The sequence below is a fragment of the Pieris napi genome, chromosome 5, assembly GCF_905475465.1.
Source record: "Pieris napi chromosome 5, ilPieNapi1.2, whole genome shotgun sequence".
NCBI classification, from domain to species: Eukaryota; Metazoa; Arthropoda; class Insecta; order Lepidoptera; family Pieridae; genus Pieris; species Pieris napi.
In genome coordinates, this window is record NC_062238.1 from 2,581,755 (window position 1) to 2,605,568 (window position 23,814).

The following is a 23,814-nucleotide window of genomic DNA, read 5'->3' on the forward strand; positions in this document are numbered from 1 at the left end:
AATTTGTTTTCAAATCACGCATTTACCGAGCTGTACAAGTATTGCGTTTTAGGTTTGAAGTAAAAAATTGTATTATAAAAATTGCCAGCTTTCTCATAAAATAAATTATATAATATAAGGGAATCACAGTACTGAAGCCAGTAACAGTTAATAACTTGGTACTATTTATTATAAAGCTATATTTTGATCGGGAAATGTATGAAAAACAAAGAAACAAGCAATTCAACAAGTTGAAAACATTTTATTTCAAGTACAACAAAACATAAGTCTACCGCGATCAATTACCATGCGTTATCTCAAAAACTAACCAATTTTAGATTTAATTAATATTAATTGATTTTTTTTTATTTAACATTAAATTCGAGCTTCAAAGATGTCTCGACAAAGACTTACAAATAAATTTAAATGAAGACCTTAACACTTATCGTTAAAAATATAATAAAGTGTTAAGTAATTATTTTAACATTCTTAAAATGTAATACTTATAATCTAAAACGTCAAATCCTGTATTAAAAACGTCATATCCGGTGTATGAAATAAAAACAAGATAACTACGCTCAGAACATTTGTCTGGGCCTGTGTCTACTAATCTAGTTGCCCGCGAAGCAAACAAAGATCAACGCTAAGCGTAAGACAAAATCATTGAAAGCCGTAAAAGTTCCTAAACATAGTTAACCAACTTTGCTCTTGGCGACCGCCGCCATGAAAGCTTCCCTGAGTTTCTTAGTCATGTCTTCGAGCAGATCCGCTCGAACTCTTAGCTTCTTGTTGCGCTCTTCGAGTTCGCCAGCCAACTGTTCCATCTGGAGTTCTTTGAGCTTTCTGTTCATTCTGGATCGTTTCGATGCTTCATTGTTCTTATCTCTGAGCTCTCTGTACTTTATTTCGTGCGTAGAAACAGACGAGGAGTTTTCGCTAACGTTGGAGATGGTGCTTTCCCTCCTTTTGGGGGGTCGCCCGCGTCGCGCCTTCGTCAACTGTTGTGACCCTTCCAGCGCGCGAATCATATCCTTGATTGGTATGCTGGGCTTCCGACGCTTATACCGCCGAGTCGGTTGCTCGTACGGTGTATACGACTCGTCTGATTCTTCGCTGTCGAGCCGTTGCCTCTTGCTCGTCCTCGACTTGTTGTCTTCTTCCGAGTCCAACGGAGGCTCGCTCTTTGGAGTGATGGGTTCATATTCGGCCAACGGAGAATTTTCCAATTTTGCGCAACTTGGCGCTGGGGATGAAGTGTATTGAGATGGTGATATCGGGGCCTGAAATTGATTAACATGGTTTACATTTTTTTCATAACTTTACAAGACTTGCTTGACTTACTTCTATAATAGAAAAATTGTGTATGGTATTTATTTACTTTACTCGTTTATTGATTACGGCACATAACATACTATAACGGTCATAGCAGGCTGTTTGTTCACCCTCTGAAAAATAAAACCTCTACATACAAAAAATACGATAGACTTACCGAGCATACAGGAGGACATTTTTCTTTTTCAAGCTGCTCGACGTAGGTGAGGACCTCTGGCGTGCTGATGACGTCGTGTGTCCAGGGCCTGGCTGCCACGTCCAAGGCCAACGACGGCCGAGGCGGCGCCTCACTAAGGATATACTCCGATATCACCACGTCGTTTTCTACCTCCCGTGGTATTACGGACATCATTTTCATGTCCAGTGAGTCCTCTTGATCGATGAAGGGCATTGTGTGTATATCTGTATGTGGTTTTATGTAATCGTATGTGTTATGCCAGACCGGTTCCATGGTTACCCACGGATTCGAGTCGGCGATAGTTTCTGATGCTAGATCCCCTATAACCACGGGCAGCTTATCTATATCTAAAAATTGTTCTTGGAACGGTAGTTGCTCCTCGTCCATGAAGGTGGGGGAACCGAAGAAATCTGTATTGAACGCTGCCATACCGTTCCCGACCGGTGAGTCGGGAAAACTAGGTGGGGTCGGGTTGTATGAGCTCGATTGAGCTATGGGAGAGTTATTGTCAGTTACATCCCAAACTAGCGGTGGGAATTGTGTGTGCTGTGTGTCGGTGGTGTGTGCCCTCGTGTCTGCTGTTTTTGTTGGATCTGTTGAAACAAAATTATGGGATGTTAGAAAACTATTTTTTCGTTTGCACAATACGAATCTGAACTCGACTTACCAATGGACTGTACTACTGCTTGCTCGGTGGGTGTGTCTTCGCACCACTGAATCAAATCTTGGAAGAACTCTGCATCCAAATCCTGCATCGTACTTTGATACACGGGCTCCGGTTTGAGAAATTCCTGAAAGGTAAGAAGAACTTAGCAAGAAATTCCTGAAAATTATGACTCTCGACAAGTCCAGAACTTACAAACGAACTTATAAAAGATAAAGAACTCACGTGTCGCCGACTCCTTCTTACCTCTGAATAGCTTGTAGTTAGCGATGGCGTTGATGGCGTAGATGGCGTTGTTGGCGTTGATGGCGTTGATAGTGTCGTTGGAGAAGAGAGTGCTGTTTCCGTTCTTAGGTCGGTCACAACTCCGTAAGGACGGTTTACCTTCAGGTTCTTTCCGGACTTTAACCGATCTATCTCTATTACTTTCAATAAACTGCGAGTTTTGTGACTCGTTTGCGAAAAAACCATGTCTTTCGATGTAGTCGTATTGTATTCCGATACCGTCGCCTCCTTGCGGACTGACGTTGATCTTTTGAGCAACCATTTTGAAAAGAACTACAAACAGAAATGAGACGCGTAACAGAATGTGCATACATTTATTAAGCATCGGGAGAGAGGAATGGGAAACGGTGATAGGCGAGATTTGGATATACACAAAACAATACAACTACAAAACAAATACAAAATATGTTATGTTGGAAATATGATTGTGTGCAATCGACTCTTGCCATTATTAACCCAACATAGGAAAGGATAGCAACCCTTTTGATTCATTATAAAAAGCATGATAAACATAGAGAGAGATAAAGTAGGAAATGAATACTTTATATGATTAATTTATTGGAATATATTTACATATTAAGAACATAAAAAATTTAATTGAGAAATACAAAACTAAACAATTTAAATACATCAGAGCAATACATTAAAATACATATAATATGTCGAAGGATTATTGTAGGAAGAAAGCATTTTATAAGCTTATCTGAATGAACTACATATGAAAATTCTTTGACACTTATAGAAGAATATGAAAAAGCGAGTAATTAATGAAATGTGTAACGGTTGCTTACAAAATGGTAAAAACACAAATCCGTTGAACTAAGTTCATCTGGCGAAAACCATTTAATTAATCAAATTTTGCTTAAATCTCAGATACTCTAATTAAATGAAATGTAATTAAAAACATTTCATCGATCGCCTATTTCTCGAACTATCAATAAATTATTATGTATGATAAATAAAGAATTATATAATCTTGAAGTGTGGTATTGAAGGTTGCTACTTATTCCGCTGTCCGCTCTAAAACCTGTAACATAGATAATAAATAATAATATGGAATCCGCCTGGGCGGAAGTACTTACTTTGAACTCGTCACGAGCTCCAACTGAAATGCTTATCCCTTTAGGCTCCGAACCAAGTCACTGTCACAGATGTAGTCCTGAAACAATAAAAAATATTTTATATTAAACACGAAATTAAACTTAAAAAATAGCAATTAACCCTGCAATCGTACAAATGCTAATAGTATTTTTAATAATAATACCAAGCCACCAAGGTGGCGTGATAGTTATCGGGGCATCGCGTGACAAACTTATTTCTTCATACATAAAAGCTGTAGTAGCAAAGTTGTCTTAATAGCTGGACTAAGATGTGTCGCTATTCTTAAAATTTTAATTATATAATATAGTAATTAGACATCACAATCGTCGAGCATTAGGCTCTTGCGCAATACATTTATTAAAATATTCCTAAGGTGATTAAATGAATGTGGTTCTACGTATTTTTATTATTATTATAAAATCTTATCTTCAATCAAGTGACAACTGCAATAATCATTAACTCTAATTGCACGTGGCACAAAACGTGTTAAACTACCTACTCTTTTTATAATAATATAGTATATACCAATATACATCATCATACACGTTATCTCGGAAACAAAATGGGCGACGTTTTTATCAATTTCTTAAATTGCCGAATACAAAACTACTTAATTTTATAGTCTCGATAGATATCGTCTAGACACAGATTAAATCTTTTTTGCTTCTAACAGGTTCTGCTTCTTACATTAATATTGGTTAGTATCGTTATATAGCATTGTCATGCACAAAGAACATATAAAATCTGATAGTTAATGTACTACCCTAACCGTATATTTTTCTATGGGAGACTTCAAAAGCGCTTCGTTTTTGGAACTAAACCAATACAATTACGTTGTTCGAATTCAATGTAGGTGGCATACAAAGGTCAGTGGGTGGATTTGCGATGTGTTTGTGCGGTACGAATTGTACCTAAAGTTGGAAATTTTGAGTCAAATTAGATAATGGTGAAGCTAATATCTCATAATGAGCTCACAAATATATATGTAGCTCATAAAAAACAAGCAATTGTCTGAACTGTAAGCCAACGACCCGATTTTTTTTTATATCCTAACAATTGTGGCATTTCTATGAATGCTATTTTAAGGATACTAATTTTATAACAGAAACTACGAAAAAATACAATACTATTCCTAAAAACCCAAATTTTGATCTAACTATTGAATCAACTCAAATTAAATACATTAAAGTAAAAGACAGACACTTAGTTCTTATCAGTAAATGACAACCTATTTACGTTTTTATTGAAATATCTTAAGTATTATACTTGTTGTTTCAACCAGTTATAAATAGATAAAAGTTAAATTTCCAAAGACCTTTGCCTCGTTCTACAAAGTAACCTTGAAGCCCTAAAGATTGTAAATGTCACTACATTTGGTGGTACACAACGGCACATTTCCTACTGAAACAACTTTCACAGGCGTACCTGCATCTCACATATGCCCCAATATAATTTTTATATTCAGCAAACATCAGCATTCAAGGCTATTATGATACACACATATCTATATAATTTTAAATGGCCCATATTTAAATAATTCAATAAGTTCATATACTAGTTCTATGGAATTTCCAATGACTACTTAATAATCCATTAACGTTGACCTCGAATTTAATAGTGGAGGTTAGCGTATCTATCTCAAACTTATAATTATTTCAAATTTAAGTATTGTGCAATAAAAGAAGCATTCACTTTGTTCTAGAAACGTGCATGCTTATTTACAAGCAACTTCCACGCGGTTGCCACATGAGCCTATTATAATATGTGTACAACGTAAACTTACAGGTTGAAACATGCTTTAACAAGTACATACAATATAAAGCCTCAGTTAACACAAATGTATGATGATAATAATGAAACATAAAAATAATATATGGTATTTAATATTATACTACAATAAATACACTTCTAAAACTTACCCTTCAAACAAATATTTGAAGGCACTTTCTTTCGTCGTTTAGACGTAAGTCACTCTTTAAATTTTATGAAAAAAGGTAACGTATACGCTTATTAAAAGGAACTTTAAGTCTCAAGGTCAAGTTTTAATTATTTTTTGATAAGTTAAATGGTATACGCGCGCTCCGATAGAGCTTCAAAAATATTGTGCAACATTCGCAGCCCGCGAGCTGGACGATTTTCCTCAAACCCCACTCTCGTTACGTCGTGTTCTAAAAATAACTCGCGTACAATTTTATTGGTCGATAGATATGACGTCAACTCTAGTAGCCAATACCGAGATAGATTTCTTGACGGTCACGAGTTCGACACGTTTTCGCTCGACTATAGATATATGTATGTAGGTTCATTTCTCGCAATCGCTATTTTCTGTGTGTGGGTTGAAGCGAAGTAGGGGAAACTTACTGGGGTTTCACGCAACACAAAACTGCAAAATAACATTAGCACACGAATACCGTTGTTTTTATAGCTTATGCAGCAACAAAACAATTACAAACAGGAAAATATTCAAAAAAAATAGTCTAACATACAGTCTGAAATTATATAAAACAGATACAGATTTTAGGCAAAAACAAAAATGGCTTTTGTTGTCCATCTACTAACTAGAATTGCAGTACATCTATTTATAAACTTTTCTATTAAAAATAATAAGTTTTTTTGAGGACACATAACGCATATCTGTCATAATTATTATTAAGTAATTAACTATGTACCACCTATCCTATACAATACAAGATATCGACTAGCGTTTGAGTGAGGTAGGTAAGGCAATTTCTCAATTCACAATTATTTCTATCATGAAAATGTAGAGCAATAAGTGGGAGACACATATCACATATTACAATTTTGCCAGCTGGAAGTTTCACGTTATAAGTGCTAATTTAGAATATCGAATTTATTCATACATTTTAAGTTATCGGTCGGAATACTTTGATAGCACATTTCGGGGTATGACGTTATCATAGTAAATTTTAGGCGCAGATTGTAGGTGTCGCTACAATATGTAAGAATATTCTTCCTCTGAACCCTAGGAGTTGCTGCTAGTATAGACAGTTTTGTCTATTTCTATGTGTTTTAGAAAATATCAGCCCAGAATACACTGCCTATTCAGGTCGCTGGTCGATTGCTAGGTTATTTGCTAGACGCAAGTTTTCCAATTACAACAGTGGTAAATTTATCTAGATGGTCGGGATTAATAATACCTATAAAAATTACACCATCATTTTCATAGACAATTAAGACGCCAGTTTTTTTTTTAATTTTGTAATTATTGTTTTTTCCTCCTACTTCGAAAAGGATTATTATAATAGCATCAGTTTCAAATGAGTCATTGCCAAAAGTTTATTAACCTCTATAATTCTACATCCATCACCCGCCAAACTATTTGAATAGACGAAACGTCAGTCAATTATCTAACCGTAGCTAAAAAACCGTGGTCAAATATTTTCCTGAACAATAATTTACATTAAATGGCTTCTCTTACTGGTCATACTTTACAGAAACAAGGTAGGTTTCATTCTGGAATATCTCATGACTAGTAAAAAATAAACAATTATTTATAGCTACTGAAGTAAACATAGGAAATTTCCAATGCCCTACAAAAAGTATATAGAAATATCTTTGATCGTTTGTATTTCTATATACGGCATAATATATTAGCTGTGACAAAGGAATTTATGAAAAAAAAAACTAATATACATAATTACATTTGTCATGACCAACCACAATAAGATGAGCATAATTAACTATAATTGCTAACAATGCAGTTATACTAGGATTTTATTACGTAATTCATCTATGCATCGACCACCACCGGGCTGGGCTGTCTTAGATCATGTAAATTTGTGTGAATTTTGGTTTTTATTCGCTATACATTAATTCTATACGATGGTAGGTACAACGGATATGTTTGTAAGGGATCGGAATAAATTCCAACGCCGACTAAATTGCGCTCTTGATGAGATATTATCGTCCTGAACTTATCGAATCACATATATCGGTATAAACCAGATTAAAAGTGAATTGACTTCATTTAACTGTAGGCGCAAGATATTTTATTCACTTTAGTTACTTAAAGATACTATTTTTTATAAACTTTAATCTTCGTTTTATCGTATAGGATTTTATGGTTATTCATTTTTACTTTAAACTATAAAGCAATAGTTTTTAAGTTCAAATTAGCACTAAAAGTCATCTAAAATGTTTCATATAGTATAATTTAATTTTACCTCAAACGAATTAATTGTTTATGTTATTTTTATACTAGTACATACATTTCAGTACGAATACTAATACAAAAAAACGTCTGAACAGACACGGCTGTCGTCGAAACAAACAAATCACATAAGGTAACTTTCAAGTGTTCAGCTGATTTAATCGGTAGACATCTCATTCAGAGACACATTAATATGTGTCTGAATTTGATCAATACAATCATATAAATTTTCCCATTGTGGTTTTAATAACTTTTAAATTCATAATAACTTTAAAATTAGTATTGAAATCAATACAAAAATCTTCCAATATTTCAACTCTTCTGTATCGCTAAGAATCAATACGTTATTGCGTTCAAAGGTTAATCTTAAGATATTATAATCCCACGCTTAGTTTAGACTTTAGATATAGATTATAACAATTCATCATGTTAAAGGCACGGCCTTCAACTTTAATGCTTTGGTACAAATTGCAATTTGCGGTAATATTTGTTATTATATGACTGAAACAGTTCACCCATCCTGGCCTCTAACGTTCGAGTCGCGGTGCAATCTAGTTTTGCTGAATCATTTGAAACGAAGAGCAAATATAATAAACGGAGTACACATCTTTTGCAAATGCGCTAGAGATGAAAAAAATGTTGAACAAGAAGTACTTTTGACCCTTCGATGCGGACATAGTTGTAACACTAGAGATATTATGTACTTAATATATTATCTTATCAAATATAATGATTTATCAGATAACTTTATCAGTTCACAATTTTTCTCAACAAATTTAAAGGCGGAGTGCAAAACCCGTTATCGTAATCTTTATAACGCTTTCATTTCTTTCTTTCCTCTATGTGTATAAAGCTTTTAGCAGTTAAGATAGTTTTCTTTTTCTCGAATAAAACAAAGCGCTTAAGATCTCCAGTTATTTTAAAACGTTTTAACTTAAACCAAAAGGATTAAAGTATAAAATAATCTTTATCCTTCTTACTTTGAGTAATATAAACCGCACTTGAACGTCATTTAACATTGATATAACAAAGAATAACTTAACTGACAGTGTTTCTCCCAACCTCTTTGTGCCACGTCCCACATTAGCCTTTCTAAAATTATTTTGCTCCGATATGTAATTTTATATTATAAAATGTATTTGTTCACTTAAGAAACTTAAATAGGTTTTAGGAAAAAATTACTAAGAAGTTGTTAACGAAACACAGTGTGTAAATTTTCAAAACATATGTATAACAGAAATATGTACTTTTAATTAACTTTCGAATAGCTTCCTTAACAATCATTTTTCCCCCTCCGTGGGGCGGGGGAGTGGGAACGTTGAGAAACTCTGACTAAACATCAAAAACCTGATTGAAAGTTTAAATTGAGAGTACTGATGTTATAATAGTTTGGAAAAATTCCAATGAATAGTGTGTCGCGTTAGCTTTCTACGAATTAGTAAAATTGATTTGACCCACTTTTTAATTTCATGTTAATAAAATAAAAATTCCATTAAAAAGGACTATCGACATGGTGCATTCCATAGTAATTGCATAAATAACATTTACTGACTATATATATATATATATATATATATATAGCATTTCAACATCAAACCCTTAATGGATTTGAAGCATGCAAATCCTTGAGGTGACCTTTCTCTACCCCTACGCTAAAACAGTACATATACACAAGCATAGATACCGGCAAACATCTTGAACTGTCTTTGCCTGCGCAGAAGCGATTTTTGGGTATCACTGGGAGGGGGGAGGCGGAAGAGTAACGTGTCCAATGTCCATCGTGTGATTGCCGAATGCCGATTGGTAAATCAGTTGACGTTTGTGTCCCGCGATGCGCAAACTTTCCCCCGCTCGCTTGTTTAATGCTCAAGAAGTTTGCCGGTATCTGTGTGTGCCGGTAAACGTCAAGTAGTTTAAGTTGAAGCATGGTTTGTCTCGTTTTGATCTAAGGATTCTGAGATAGTCAAATTATCCACAAAATATCACATAAAAATCATGGTAGAAGTTCTGATTCGATTCATACTACTGTTTCTGATTACTGGAATATCGGAGTTGGAGTACTCGAAGAATTCCAATAATCTATGATACGTAAACGACGACTTTAGGTCTTAAAATCAACCTCGGCAAAACGGAAGTCATGATAGTCGTTCACCTAGATTTCTAGAAATCACAAACACGCACTAAACGATCCCCTCGATAAATGCAGAAAAAGCTGCCAAGCTATTGATAAGAATTAAGTTTATTTGCCATTTTAGGCAAAGTAAATTTGTATACAGGATATGATTAGTCACTAGTTCACTAAACAAAGTTCATTGTATAACAAGAGTGGAAAAATAAATCATGTGACAAAGTATATATACTTATACCTATATAACATTTCCGAGTCACATGTCTGATGTCATTATTTGCTGAAAACATTTGTATCTTAATTTATGTGATAGGATTTTTGTTTAATTTTTTTCATACATTTTAATTTGTCTATAAAATAATATTATAAAAACAAAAAACAGGGGTGCTACAATATTTTAGGTTTGTGCATATTATCTATATCTGTAACATGATAATTTTTTTTATTCTGAACATGATCACTTTCTGTGCCAGTTTCCTCACAATGTTTTCCTTCACCATACAAGCGAGTGATAAATACACACAGCTAAAAATCCATCGGTGCACAGTTGTGGTTCAAACATACCTCAGGGATGAAAGATGCATGTTGAAGCCACTAGGCCAACATTGCTCTTAAAAAGTATTATAGCTAAATTATAATTGCAACATTCTATTCAGATTTGACATGTAAAAATGAAGACTGTTAATTATATCTTTCTAGGATTATTTTCTACAATGTTCTATAGATATACATATTATATATAGATAATATACCCAATTCATAGTAACCATATTATGTTAAATACATAAAGAACTTGACTATCTACTCAAATATGGCTATTTGAGTAGATAGTCAAGATTGTAGTCACATTGTATAGGTGTATCATATTGAAAATTATTACTTATAGAGCAAGAATGATTTTGAAATTTAAAACTAATTAAAAAATCACTGAAGTATATATAGCAAAATGAAGTTGCACAATTAAATTGAGTAGTATGCACACCATGTTAATTCTTTAAGCAAATTTAAAGTAAAAGCAGAATAGTCTGATGAACATATAATAAAAATTACTTACATTTTCATATGTCTTATAGATCTGATTTTCTTCACCTTCTCAATTTTATCCTTGTTTATACAACAGCGAGTACGACGCAAAGCTGTTTGCGCTAAATTATTTGTTTTGTTAATATATATGTTTTCCAACAAATTGTTATCGATTATTTGAGTATACGCGTTGACCATGTTAGACAATTGCTTGTTAAACTCCTCTGGGTAGTTTGGTGTCTTTTATATTTAATTATAAATAAAGTTACACCAACGGGGGTCTTTAAACTATCACAGTTAAAGACCAGTTTAAATTAAAATTAGAAGTGTTTGGAGCACTACTTTTTGTTATTGTATAAACGCAACAGAAATGTACTATTAATTAATCACAAATAGGAGCCGTCATTAACGTCGATTTTTATATTCACGAGATTTTCTTTGCACAATAAATCTTACGGTCGACGCGGATGAATTTCGATGAGATGATGAAATAGTTTTAGCGAATACCTATTACCTATGATATTTTGTACTCTATGCCGAATACCAAGACTCGCGAAATCAGAGACAAATTCAAAAGGCTTTGGCAGAGTTGAGATAGCGTTATCTTACTTATGCGAATGAAAGAAGAAGACGGCTATCTAAATTATCACGAACACGTTGTAGAAATGACGTCTGAAACTTGACGTAAAATCTGTCAATGCAACTATTAAACATGAAAATATATTAAATTGTTCTCTATTTTCTATGGTCTTGGAGTAGATGTCATACCCGTTATGTCAAAATTAATTTTATCAATTGTCAAGCGTCAACTACATTTTTGAAAATAATAAAATAAAATAATTTTAATTATTTTTGTGGTAGCCTTATATAAAAATTTAACAATTTATATGAATAACTTATCTAATTAGACAATTTTACTCTGATCACAACTAAATATTAGGCGTATTAAAAATTTTCGTTATAAGAATAACATCTTCATATTGCTGGCATTTGCTTGCGTCTTATCATTAAATAGTATTATGTTCGATCGCACTAAGTTCATTTGAAACTTCCAAAAAATATTGTGTTAATATTAAATGTCCTTGTGTTTGAGAGTTTAAAAAAAGGTATGTATATTAGAAATGTAGCGTTGCCTTGGACATGACCTTGGCATATGGTAATGGCTAATAGTATTTTTACTGATTATTTTATAACAAGTTTACTTTTTAGAAAATTTTGTAAAATTCTTTAATTTGTATATACAAGAATATGTAACTCTCTCATCTTTATTGATTCTTTAAGAATAGAATGATTTATTATAGTAGATTACTTAAAACTTGATGATTGTTTTTCAGAACATGTCTTTAATAGCTGGAGTAGGAGATGAAGTTATACAGTTTATGATAACTGTAATGGTGATTGTTATTGCATCATTGGCATGGTGGTCTACAAACTCTCGACCTGATAGGTATAGGACAGTATTCTTAATGAGATCTCGCGGTAATCATCCTGTAACTGTGAGCATAAGAACTAGTAAGTAACATTATATTTCTACAAGACACATTCAATTTTTCATTCAAAATTTCAAAACATTACATTTTTAATTTTATTATTGTCTGATATAGTGTTCATAAAATTTACTTTGAAATGATTTCAATAGGTTAGTGCTGAATAAAATTATGTGTTTTGTTATTGTACTAGTGGTTTAATTCTTACAGTTTAAGGTTTTATTTTTTTATAGGACCTCCTTTACCTGTCCGACCAAGACTACGCACTCAAATTACACCTATAGAACCAGAATCAATATGTAAGTTACAGTAATGAATTACAAAAATATTTTACTAATATTATTAGGTTCTGTTAGCAATTAAATCTTTATATGTCAAACTGTTCTGAGACTAACAAAAATACCTCTTACTTGCTCCCAGCATGTCATTAAGTCTAAAAGAAAAATAACATTTTAGCCACCACATCAACATCCATCACTAGCAATGGAAATCATACGATTCCCATACAAGAAATGGATAGTATTGTGGATGCAGACATGGCTATGTTAGACAATAATCGGTTACATTTTTATAGAGTTGTTGATGGTAAGGAATCTATTATGTTACTTTATCTGAGACTGACTCTGTAGCTTAACAGTTGTAGTTGTAAGTAAGTAAATATAGAAAAATCATCATTCCCGGTTCTTTGAGTATTCAAATGATATAGTTTTACATTCTGGTCCCTAAATTGTCTTCAAAATAGATAAATTCATGTTTATGCTATCTAAAGGTTTCATATTTTTATGTGTGTGTTTATATGTGCATAAATATGTACCCTAAAGTTCTGAGTAATATATATATAATATATACCTTCTTTTCACTTTTGGCTCTACAAATTTTGCTTGAATTACTATATTCTTATAAAATATAAATTTTAAATAGCAGAATATGATCATTAATTTAATGATTAATATTGTTTTTGCTTTGTTTTAGCAACACCGAGTACATCACAGATAACAATTCAGACCAATGTCACAGAGACTGAAACACATGTGGATGTGGAGCCAGCCAGTGAGGCCCAAATAAGAGAAATGGATAGTATAGTCAGTGCTATGGAAGCAGATGTACCCTTGCAACATGGTAAATTAATAATCTTAGTTTATTATTAAAAGCTATTTGTTATCTATCAGGTTTGGATATAAAGTCTCTTCACAAAGTTTTGATAATTGTTCCTTATTTAAACATGATGTTTCTAAAATAGTTTAGTAATTATCATATATACATTGTCTTATTGTAATTTATAAAAGATTGTTGTTTTTTGTATTAATCTAATTTTAATTATAACAAAATTTTTCTTACAAGTTTAATAGTGACACTTAAAATAATGCAAAGTTTTGATACCTTGCATTACATGATTAATATTATATATTTATTTAGTTACTTGCTACTTACTACTGTAGTAGCATACACTATAATATAGTTTTGTAGGAGTGATATGAAAGATTTTTAACTAGTTTGGGTTTAGTTGTATCTTAATTTTTTTTTTTCATTTTAAGTAAATTATTTTTAATTGTCATTTACTTGATCACCTTCGGGTATTAGAGATTTGAGCATAAAACAATTCTGGAAATATTTTACATATATTAATAAATTTTCAGAAAGGAACACCACAGACGCTCCCGCAACGAGTACAGGTAAAGAGCCAATTCCAAATACAAGTAGTCCTGTGGAGGAGTCTGAGGGCACTTCCTCTGAAAGTGTGGAGGTTGACCAGTCTAACAAGATCTTGATAAAGTTAAAATATCTCAATGAAACACTTAAAGAAGTTGAGGGTAGTCTGGATGAGCTACTTAAAGATTTTAAAGGGTGAGTAGTCTTTTTTATTTTAGCAATTATTTTGTACGTTCTAATAAAAGAGGTAACAATTGTTTATAACTTTAAAGTATCTGGCTGCTGTGAATGTCCGGAATAAATATGTTTTCAAGAAGTTACTGGTTACTAAGCCGATTCAAAAAATTCTTACTTTATTAAAAAGCGTGATTAAATTTGAATTCCGCAATACAGAAACCATACAATTACCAATTATTATTTTTGAACTAATAATGTTTTCCAGACGTCACTTCGCGGCGGAACTATCGTCCGACAGTCGGGTGCGTCTAATATTCAACGGGCGCGTGTTAGTGGACGAAGCGGCAACTTTACGCGCGTGTGGTTTGCACCATCAAGCTGTCGTTCATGCTTTGATACATCCTAAACGGAATGCACCTCCACAGGTATTTCAGCTGAGATTTTAGATTTTTTTATTTGTGTTAATAATTATTGTTGAGTAATTAGTAATAACCTTACGCCTACACGTTTTAACTAAACGCCTTAGTAAAAACTTTTTTGTTTGTAACAGATAATATCCTGTTGGTGACATAATGATATAATATTATATTAATGAGTCGCGTAGTTTTTCAAGTGTAAGGATTATACATATATATGTATATGTAAATTATTTTTGTTTCTCTTGTAACCAAGCGCGATTCGCGTCACGCGAGTTATCGCATCGTTAACGGATGGAACCATTTGGCTAATTTTTTTTTTAATGTTTATATTTGGTCAGGAGACAGTTCTTATGAAAAAAAAACTGTAAAATGCAAATATAGTTTATTTTTTTAAAGATTTTATGGCCCAAGCAAATATTGTTTAACACCAATCATAGATTATCATAGAGCATTATAATAATAAACACTATGTTTTTGAATAACATTTTTATTCATTGTCGAGTCAGCTAGTTTTATATAAATAAAAAATATAGTATATTCTATATAAATAAAAATTAATTTCGGTATGTATGTAGGTACGCGTTTAAGGTCGGAACAATTGCAGTAAATTGGTTACATTAAATATTTTTATTTGTTATGGTCAGGTAATAAAATAAAAACAATAATAATGAGATCTTATCTTTAAAACCATAGATAATATATAGGCTATATATTTATTTAGACTACATAACATCACACTAAAATCTAATTATTAAGTTAAAAATAAATTTCCAGCAGAACCCAACTGAGCCAGCAACGACAGGCGAAACTGTCATGACGGAGCCCCCGGCTGCTGAACGAAGCTGGGACCTCGAGAATATCCTGATGACATTAGTCAGCGTAGCGGTTACGGTCGTGTGGTTCTTCAGGTATTTGAAAATTATCAAACAAACAACTTGCATATAACTTTCTCTAGCTATTTATTTATTAAAACTATTTTTATAAACACTCAAAACAATGTATTTCTTTCTATTCGAAAGTAGTTTCGATTGAACTGTTTACATGTGGACGTGAATAATGTTGGGAGCCGCCAGTGGTAATATTTAATACTAAAAACTTGTTTTTGTTGTGATGTATTTTTCTATAAAGAATGCAATAGAATTTTATAGTTACAGCAAACACCAAAAATGAGTAGGGCTATGTAAAACGCACATTAATATTTAGGGCTGTTATATAACGTGTATGTATCTAGACGAGTCGGCACTATGGATAAACAGCATGTTTTTTTTTCAAGAATCTATTGCCCCAATTATATACCCAAAAACACAACCTCCTAAGGCGACTCGGAAATAACTAAGATGCCGACGGCCAAGTCCCCGAAACATTGTTTCTGTAAACATTGACGCCGTACTGTATCTAACTCGTTACTCATATATACTTGGTTTAGGCGAAAGTTTTGGGAAGGGATATACCTTTACCGTTGAGATATCGCCTTAAAATTTGATATTGTCTCTGACAGTTCTGATTTCAGTCACATCTATCAAGAAATACTTGGGTTATGCATAAATATTCTAACTCCAAATATCTCTAGTTCTATAAATGTTACGTGGTTTTGACCAATCGAACGCAAGCTTTCGTTTTGCATTACCACCGCTTTATTTCCGCAGTACAATATCAGATTTCAGTAGTTAATTATATTGAAGTAATAAAACAAATATAAATTATGTTTTTTGGCGCTAAATGAATATTAATAAGAATCTTTGAATAAAACAGGTTTTCAAGGCTATAAATGACTATATCATATACGTTATACATATATCACAGCGTTGACAAAAGCTAAAACTCAGAAACACATTTTTTTTCATTTGGCCTTCAACTTAAAATTAGTGGTAAATATTACAATTTAACGTCGTTTTAAATATTTGAATGATTTTTTTTTACTTTTTGTCATGTTACGTTTTATATCGCGCAACCCGGATATACAACAACAATTTAAGCCTTGACTTGTTTAAGCTATCGCGGAATACGCTTACAAAAATATCCATAGCGCTGAATAACCTGCATCATGAGCACACCCCACATACATACCATACAAAACACAGCCGAATTGTATTACTTAGTCAATGTTTTATTATTTTTTTCCTTTCTAATGTTCGTAAATATTTAAAACTTTTGCAATGTTATGTATTCCATCTTTGGCTATATCTTTAGTATAATTGTTTTTATTATATATCATTAAAGTTAGCAATAGGAGGACGAAACAAATATATACCTGTAGCCCTACCATGAGTTTAAAGTTTATTAATAAAAACTGAATGAGTTTTATTTCAGTCATTGACGTACACTATCGTCTCTTTCTGTTAAATTAAGATAACGCTGTAATGAAAAAGACATGATTAGTTTTTTTACTATGTTATTGGATTAAATTTTAATGAATAAGGGAGGTTATATTAACAATAGCGATTGCGACATCATTGTTGAGATTTTGTACCGTGCTATTCCCACGTTGCAACAAAAACCGTATTGAGAAAACTAATCGTTATTGCATTCAAAAACATCGTTGCGATATTGAGGGTTCAGATTCATTATTATTTAACAACTTTAACGTGTTCTCATAGTAAAAATACTTCCAGGTGCGAATACTCGAACATGTTCACGGTGAGTGCCAGTGTTGCTTTATTCGGGCTGACGGTGTTCTACAGTATTGCCATATTCGGCCTTTATCTTTCCGACACATTCCACTTCGAGCGACGCCCGCATCAGCTGCCTAACAATTGAGGAGAATTCATAACTAGGTTTTCATTTGAAAGTGTTTGTATAGCTTTTTAATTTGGGCAATTTTACTATTTTTTAATTTATGCTTTTTTATGATAAGATGCTTTGCTAATAAAAATGTCTAGTAAATTACTTGAGATTTAAAGAATACAATTTTAATATTACCAAATCTAAAGCCAAACATTAACATTACTTTTTTTTAAATATTCAGTCTCAAATTGTTGTTTAAGTAATTTCGGTACATTTAAGTTTGGGGTAAGCAAAGCCCTACAAATTACAGCCTACTCTTTTAGGTTAAGGAATATTGCAAAATTAACAAATGGTGTAAATAATATTGAGACAAACTGTATACATGAAATCTCTGATATATTGACTGATTGATACTTACAGTATATGATTATAATTTAAATAGTGCAACTCATACGAAATCGATTGCCTGATTACATAACCAATGTTAAGGAATAATACGGCAGCGAAGGATATTTCTACCTTCCCATTGGATTTAGTATTGTTAATCCTTTAAGTAACTGACTTGACTTTTTAATGAACTCTTGAATGCGGCTGTTGGTGGTTCTAAATAATCAAAGTGCTCTAAGGATGATTGTTATAAGGCTAATACAGTGGATTTCGGGTATAACAAAGATATATCCGGAGGTACTTACAGGCAAAGGTAAAGAGATACACATATTCGGAGTAGAAAAACAGTTGCTACTCAGAATATCACTTAGTAACTGAAACTGAAATTTAACTCCTAATGGTATACGCTTATCTCGCTACTTAACATAGCATTCAAGGGATTTTGATTTAAGGTCGCTAAAACCAAGTAATAAAGGAAATCCACTGTTGTGGGAATTGATATTTTGCCTCAATAAGTTATAAATTTGTATATCATATCTTAAATCATAGAATTTATAACAAAGCAAATAGTGATAGTACTTGTGATGTGTGGCGTAGACCTTAATAATAAGGATATTACAAATTTCTTGTAGAAATATCGAAAATAAATATTGTACAGTTGTTATTAACATTAATGTTTTGTGTGAGACAAGTTTTGTTGTAAATTCTTTGGCTTTTTATTAAGGCTTAGAGGTGCGGGAATTACTTTGTTAGTCTAATAGTTTAGTTCAATGTATTCTCGAAATTGTTAATTTATAATCTTAAGACATCCCTATATTTTATATGAAGGGTTTCTAAATGTAACATTATATAAAATCTTTCAATTTTTCTGGAATTCGGTCAGTTTTATTTAGTACATAATTTGTTATGTCATTTATTCCGTGTTTACTTTGTATAACGCATAATTTTTACCTAACTTTTATTTAATGAGTCAGTATATAGGTCCCCCATTGAGATTTTTTTACTTTGTATAATAATTGTAGATTTTTTAACTATCAAGTCCGAGTATAGTGTGGGTATAATTTTATCAGCGATAAATTAATTTAATATATACATTTATTGGCCCCATTATATAGAGATTATAAAGTTGGTGGAAGTCGGTTTGCTCGATTCACTACCATTGTATTTAATTATTTTGCACAGAATATTAAAATGAGGTTATTGTATGTACTATTTTAACGTAAGATGTAAATATTTTATTAATTACCTTTTCATTTCGGCGATCGTTAAGGCCGTCCAAAAGGAACAACATTTCGGTAGTCTCAATTTTGTAAATATTTCATAGTTCTTGTACCTTATTTTCTCACTAATATACGGAGTTTTGTATAATTTATCACCATTTTATGAGTTTCTCACGATTATCAGCATGTATTGTTATTTAATTGTAAGATAAAAGAATCTAAGGTATGAATGTTTTTTTATTTCCGTAAAAAATATAACTGATTATTTTTCCGACCCAAATGTCGGCCAATAGAATTGCACCATTCGACGTCACGTGGTACAACCTACATGGTATTATACTAAAAATTTTCTCTGGTCGTTGCTTCAAGAAAAGTATTAAGTAGTTGTTTTATTCATTATGAAATTCTTATTTGTTAACTGTACATTTCGTCTCATGGTGCAATTCTATTGGCCGACATTTGGGTCGGAAAAATAATCCCCCGAATACTACTCGAGCTTCAAAATTATCTGGTATTTCCCTCAAGGTTCGTTGCAAACAAATATAGTCGTACTATATTAATTGTTTGCAACGAACCTATGGGGAAATACCCGATAATTTTGAAGCTCTTGTGGTATTACATATGACAATTTATTATAAAACCATTCCGGCGAACTGCAATACAAAAATTTATCGTTATCGGTTTAAAAAAAAAACTAAGTATTTACTTCATTGCTACTTAAAGCAGTTTGTTTCTCATTTAACATTTATTTTACTATTACCTATTTTCTTTTCAATATTCATTCAAATTCTATACTACAACTTAATAGAATTATTTGCTTTCACTAAATAAATTTGCTTTAACATTACATGCTCTGCAGTAAGTGTTACTGGTTTATAGGTTTGGTTTGGTCAAGTTTGGTGACGTGACAAATAAAAGAAATTGTACGTAACATTTAATTTATTTAAAACTAAATTTGTTGACAGCATCGATCGAGTTGTACCTGCAAATTAAAAAGATATGATAAACAATTTGATTGTATACTATACAGATATTTAAGAGCAACTGAACTAGCAAATGTTTCTTGCCGGATTGAGGATATTGAAAATTAAAGTTAACAGTAGCCTCACCTAGACAAGATTTACTCTTTCCAAATTCAGTGTTAACATTAACAGGTTGTTAATGAAGTTATAAAAGAATTTGGATAACAATTTCATTTGATTGAAGATTAGTTAAGAAAGTTACAGATCAGTTATGTTAAAAACCTTACCTTTTAGACGGAAATCCTGTCCACAATCTTCCATGGGAAACTGGACTATCTGGATAAAAAATTATAAGGTTTAACATTTTTTCTACAAAAATGGTAATTTAAATAGAAAGAAGAAAAAATCAGCCATCCAAGGAAGAATAATGCGTGGTAATCAGGGTTGCGCATTTCATAAAGCATGTTATCATCATTAAAGAGGTTTATTTATGGAATAAGATAAGTTAGATGGCACATAGATTGATTTTTTTTCTTGACTACTTAAATCACAAAGTAGTGCTGAGAAAGTCAATATTACCCCTTCCAGTTTTATTTTCTAGGTTTGTCTTGTATAAATTTCACTAGCTAGATATGTTTTTAGCAGTTCTAAGCAATCTTACCTAAGTGCCCAGTGACTATTTTTCAGCTGACAGATGATTGAATCAATTTAGTTTTCTTTATAGTTGTACCTGTAAAGATAAAGACTTTGAATATTTCGTTCATAGAGAAACTGCTAGTTAAATACGATTGTAACTATCAGATAAAAAATAGGTGAGTATTCAGCAAAACCTTTCAGATTGGTGCATGACATAAAAATTCATCATTTAATTGAGACTACATGTAAAATGTTTTGTTATATAAAAAAAATTACCTTTTAGGATGGGAGAATTGTGCCCTGCAAACAAAAACACGAAATTAAAATACATTTCATCAACAATAAAAATTAGTGTTTGTAAGATACTTACACATTTGACGTAAAATGAACTTCCTTTGAATAAATAACAAGTAAAAGCATATGTTTAAAGTTTTATTGAAAACCATTGCCTTTCTGTTTGGCAGAAATATACCAAATAAAAAGTCAATGACCAAAATATGTCTGTGTTTATCGTTTGCGGCGCAACTGTAGAGTGTTGCGTCTGATCCAGGCAGCTTTCCGGGAGCCTCCCTTGGTCTGTGAGTAGCGATGACCCTTGCCCAGACCTCTTGAGCTCCGTCCTGCTGATGTGAGACCACGCATTTCACGGTGCTTATGGACTGCATTCACGATCCAGTTGATCTTAGGGTCACGGCGGATAGCCTAAAAGACAACAAATGATAAATAAATTGTATAACTATATCTCGGGAATAGTCATGTTACAGATGTAAGAAACCTATCTCTACATGTGACTGTGTTCAAAACTTTAATGTAATGTAATGAAGCCTTAAAAATACAAATTCTTACCTTGTGTGATGGGTCAACTAAAATAACTTCAAAGTATTTGTATGAAGAATCCTGAGCGACCCAGTACGAGTTGAGCACACGTAGACCACCACAACGACGACCGACACGCTCCTGGAATTTATGAAAAATGAGTATTACTAGATACTTTCCCTCGTAAAAATAGTTAGGTTAGAGTAAAAAAAAAAAAACACGTTTTGCTATTCAAAAGAGGATACCTACCTCAGCAATAGATTGGAGGTTACGGGTTGGCTTCAATTGGTTAACTCCGTGACTTTTTGGTTTACCGTAAGTGGCACCCTTGGGAACTGGACGTTTGCGGCCACCACGACGCACGCGGATTCTGAAGATAACGAAACCTAAAATAAAAGTTTATAATTATTATCATATTAAGAAACACATGTCACGACACATGCATGTCTTATCATCATATAAACTCACCCTGCTTGGCACGGTATCCCAGTCTCCTAGCTTTGTCTGGCCGGGTAGGCCTTGGTGCACGATGCATACGAGTTAACTGGCGGTACTGCCATACTCGGACACGCAATAGAAACCGCATAACATCGCTAAGCTTTTTGCGGTACAACTCTTGAATATATCTGTACGCACCCATCTTGTGAGCCTGTGGCAGACCTAGCAACAAAATCAAGTGAATTGATCAGAAGTCACATCATCGGTCTGGCCACAAATAGAGCGATTTGAGACACATTCCGAATAACATGCCGCAGTAAAATCTGCAAGAATCGAAATCTGTGAAACTTAAGCACAAAATAATATATCACTGTACATATAATTTTAATTATTTGTATTTATAACTAATTTAGAAGAAACTTTCACAGAAGATTAATTAGCTACATTAAGATTTAAAATTTATAGGAACACGTACGTCTCGGTCACACCACAGTTAAACCGGAAAAGATAGCTACTGGACCAAAAGTCAATGAAATTGAAGGTTGTAGACAATGTTACAGATTAAACGTAACACCAACGTCAAAATGTATCACAGATAAAAAATATGTCTATGAAGTATACCCTTTGTATTAAATCAATTTGAAGTTTCTGTGTGATTCTTTATTAATTCTTTGGTATTTCTACAACTTATTTAAAACACCAGACCATAAAGGCCGATTTACATTATCTTAGTGTTTAGGAGAGTGCTTTAGGATAGTACTTTAGTTGAAACATGTAAACGCTACTTGCTTTAGTAAACGCTACGCTAAAGAACTTGCCTTTCAAGTTGTACTAAAGCACTCTCCTAAACACTTAAGGCCGATTTACATTATCTTAGTGTTTAGGAGAGTGCTTTAGTACAACTTGAAAGGCAAGTTCTTTAGCGTAGCGTTTACTAAAGCAAGTAGCGTTTACATGTTTCAACTAAAATACTATCCTAAAGCACTCTCCTAAACACTAAGATAATGTAAATCGGCCTTAAGTGTTTAGGAGAGTGCTATAGTACAACTTGAAAGGCAAGTTCTTTAGCGTAGCGTTTACTAAAGCAAGTAGCGTTTACATGTTTCAACTAAAGTACTATCCTAAAGCACTCTCCTAAACACTAAGATAATGTAAATCGGCCTTAATGTAATACTACATATTAGTAATATTTAATTTTGGTTAAAAATAAATAAAAAAGACTATGAACAATTTAGTTAGTGTGTTTGCGGTATCAAATACATATTGTTGGACATGTAAATAATATTATCTAAATAGTTTTGGACTAATTTCTTGCATGTAACTTATACAAAAGAAAAGTTGTTAAAGTCAAGATTTTGACCTAGTTACGTATTTTTTATTAATAATATAAAAAGGAAAACCAGAACTAACCTCATTTTTCTGAGATAAATAAATAGTATTCTGTTTAACAAATAGCAATTCCCATTGTCCTAAAATCTAAATTAGTTTTATTACATTGTCAAAGATAGATCCTATTAAAATTTATTAATTTCGCTCAAAACCCGTACAGAAATAAATTAATATTTTCGTTCTATATTTTTCTATCCATATTTAGTCATATATCCAAATACATTGAAATACAAACAATGTTGGAAAATATGTATCAGCTAAAATATGTTACAGTGATATTAGATAGAAGTACCAATACTAATGCCAAGTAAATTACGACAGAAGATACGGTTGAATAATTAGGTAGTAGGATTTAAGCAAAATTTAAAATAGTCTTAACTAAGAAAAATTAATAAGCTTCTCCGAATGTGATAGTTTTTTGTTGACATGACAATGTTGTCATGAATTTAAGCAGATGTGTGCTATAATACGTAACGGGGTAGCCATTAGGCATTACGCATTATTCTTATGGGGCTTCTAAACGGGCCATGTTTTGCTGCAATTATACCAAACTTTTTCAAACATCTTTTTCTACAGAAGTTGTAAATATTTTAATGTCAAATTATTAAAAAAAAACTATCTTCGTATCTTTTGTCTAGTCAGAAGAAA

General features: G+C 32.4%; 3 protein-coding genes and 1 long non-coding RNA gene across 9 annotated transcripts; 1 reads left to right on the forward strand and 3 right to left on the reverse strand.

Moving 5' to 3' along the window:
* Window positions 1–221: 221 nt before the first annotated feature.
* Window positions 222–11,334, reverse strand: LOC125049373. Of its 3 annotated transcripts, none has more exons than XM_047648596.1 (6): window positions 10,893–11,334; window positions 3,521–3,597; window positions 2,379–2,711; window positions 2,157–2,280; window positions 1,469–2,082; window positions 222–1,259 (listed from the first exon to the last, which is right to left on the reverse strand). In XM_047648596.1, exons 3-6 carry the CDS (start codon window positions 2,622–2,624, stop codon window positions 672–674), a joined length of 1,572 nt encoding a protein of 523 aa, XP_047504552.1. In that variant the 5' UTR covers window positions 2,625–2,711; window positions 3,521–3,597; window positions 10,893–11,334; the 3' UTR covers window positions 222–671. The 3 variants fall into 3 exon arrangements, with proteins under 3 accessions (XP_047504552.1, XP_047504551.1, XP_047504553.1); XM_047648595.1 differs by lacking the exon at window positions 10,893–11,334 and adding an exon at window positions 5,459–5,658; XM_047648597.1 differs by lacking the exon at window positions 10,893–11,334 and adding an exon at window positions 5,459–5,655 and having other exon boundaries at window positions 2,400–2,711.
* A 303-nt stretch (window positions 11,335–11,637) lies between these two features.
* On the forward strand, window positions 11,638–19,151 carry LOC125049374 (transmembrane and ubiquitin-like domain-containing protein 1). Of its 3 annotated transcripts, none has more exons than XM_047648599.1 (9): window positions 11,638–11,967; window positions 12,196–12,373; window positions 12,582–12,647; window positions 12,805–12,933; window positions 13,321–13,467; window positions 13,986–14,193; window positions 14,441–14,600; window positions 15,372–15,502; window positions 17,207–19,151. In XM_047648599.1, exons 2-9 carry the CDS (start codon window positions 12,199–12,201, stop codon window positions 17,349–17,351), a joined length of 1,161 nt encoding a protein of 386 aa, XP_047504555.1. In that variant the 5' UTR covers window positions 11,638–11,967; window positions 12,196–12,198; the 3' UTR covers window positions 17,352–19,151. The 3 variants fall into 3 exon arrangements, with proteins under 3 accessions (XP_047504555.1, XP_047504554.1, XP_047504556.1); XM_047648598.1 differs by having other exon boundaries at window positions 11,640–11,967; window positions 15,369–15,502; XM_047648600.1 differs by lacking the exon at window positions 12,805–12,933 and having other exon boundaries at window positions 11,642–11,967; window positions 15,369–15,502.
* A 698-nt stretch (window positions 19,152–19,849) lies between these two features.
* Window positions 19,850–20,542, reverse strand: LOC125049446. Its single transcript, XR_007117007.1, has 2 exons — window positions 20,175–20,542; window positions 19,850–19,907 (listed from the first exon to the last, which is right to left on the reverse strand). It is a non-coding gene; the product is annotated as an uncharacterized LOC125049446 (long non-coding RNA).
* Window positions 20,543–20,942: 400 nt separating this feature from the next.
* On the reverse strand, window positions 20,943–22,381 carry LOC125049445 (60S ribosomal protein L15). 2 transcript variants are annotated; one of them, XM_047648752.1, is made up of 5 exons: window positions 22,253–22,381; window positions 21,808–21,999; window positions 21,589–21,725; window positions 21,370–21,480; window positions 20,943–21,225 (listed from the first exon to the last, which is right to left on the reverse strand). In XM_047648752.1, the coding sequence occupies exons 2-5, from the start codon at window positions 21,977–21,979 to the stop codon at window positions 21,031–21,033; spliced, it is 615 nt and encodes a 204-aa protein (XP_047504708.1). In that variant the 5' UTR covers window positions 21,980–21,999; window positions 22,253–22,381; the 3' UTR covers window positions 20,943–21,030. The 2 variants fall into 2 exon arrangements, with proteins under 2 accessions (XP_047504708.1, XP_047504709.1); XM_047648753.1 differs by having other exon boundaries at window positions 21,808–22,100; window positions 22,253–22,355.
* Between the last annotated feature and the right edge of the window lie 1,433 nt (window positions 22,382–23,814).

Coding starts and splice junctions, on each gene's coding strand:
- LOC125049373 (XM_047648596.1), bottom strand. CDS start 2,624: ATGGTTTTTTCGCAAACGAGTCACAAAACTCGCAGTTTATTGAAAGTA. Junction 2,281..2,378: donor TAAGAAGGAGTCGGCGACAC/GTGAGTTCTTTA, acceptor CTTACCTTTCAG/GAATTTCTCAAACCGGAGCC. Junction 2,083..2,156: donor AGCAGTAGTACAGTCCATTG/GTAAGTCGAGTT, acceptor TTGTTTCAACAG/ATCCAACAAAAACAGCAGAC.
- LOC125049374 (XM_047648598.1), top strand. CDS start 12,199: ATGTCTTTAATAGCTGGAGTAGGAGATGAAGTTATACAGTTTATGATA. Junction 12,934..13,320: donor TTTTTATAGAGTTGTTGATG/GTAAGGAATCTA, acceptor GCTTTGTTTTAG/CAACACCGAGTACATCACAG. Junction 15,503..17,206: donor ACGGTCGTGTGGTTCTTCAG/GTATTTGAAAAT, acceptor AAATACTTCCAG/GTGCGAATACTCGAACATGT.
- LOC125049445 (XM_047648752.1), bottom strand. CDS start 21,979: ATGGGTGCGTACAGATATATTCAAGAGTTGTACCGCAAAAAGCTTAGC. Junction 21,726..21,807: donor GGGATACCGTGCCAAGCAGG/GTGAGTTTATAT, acceptor CTTTTATTTTAG/GTTTCGTTATCTTCAGAATC. Junction 21,226..21,369: donor TAGTTGACCCATCACACAAG/GTAAGAATTTGT, acceptor GTTGTCTTTTAG/GCTATCCGCCGTGACCCTAA.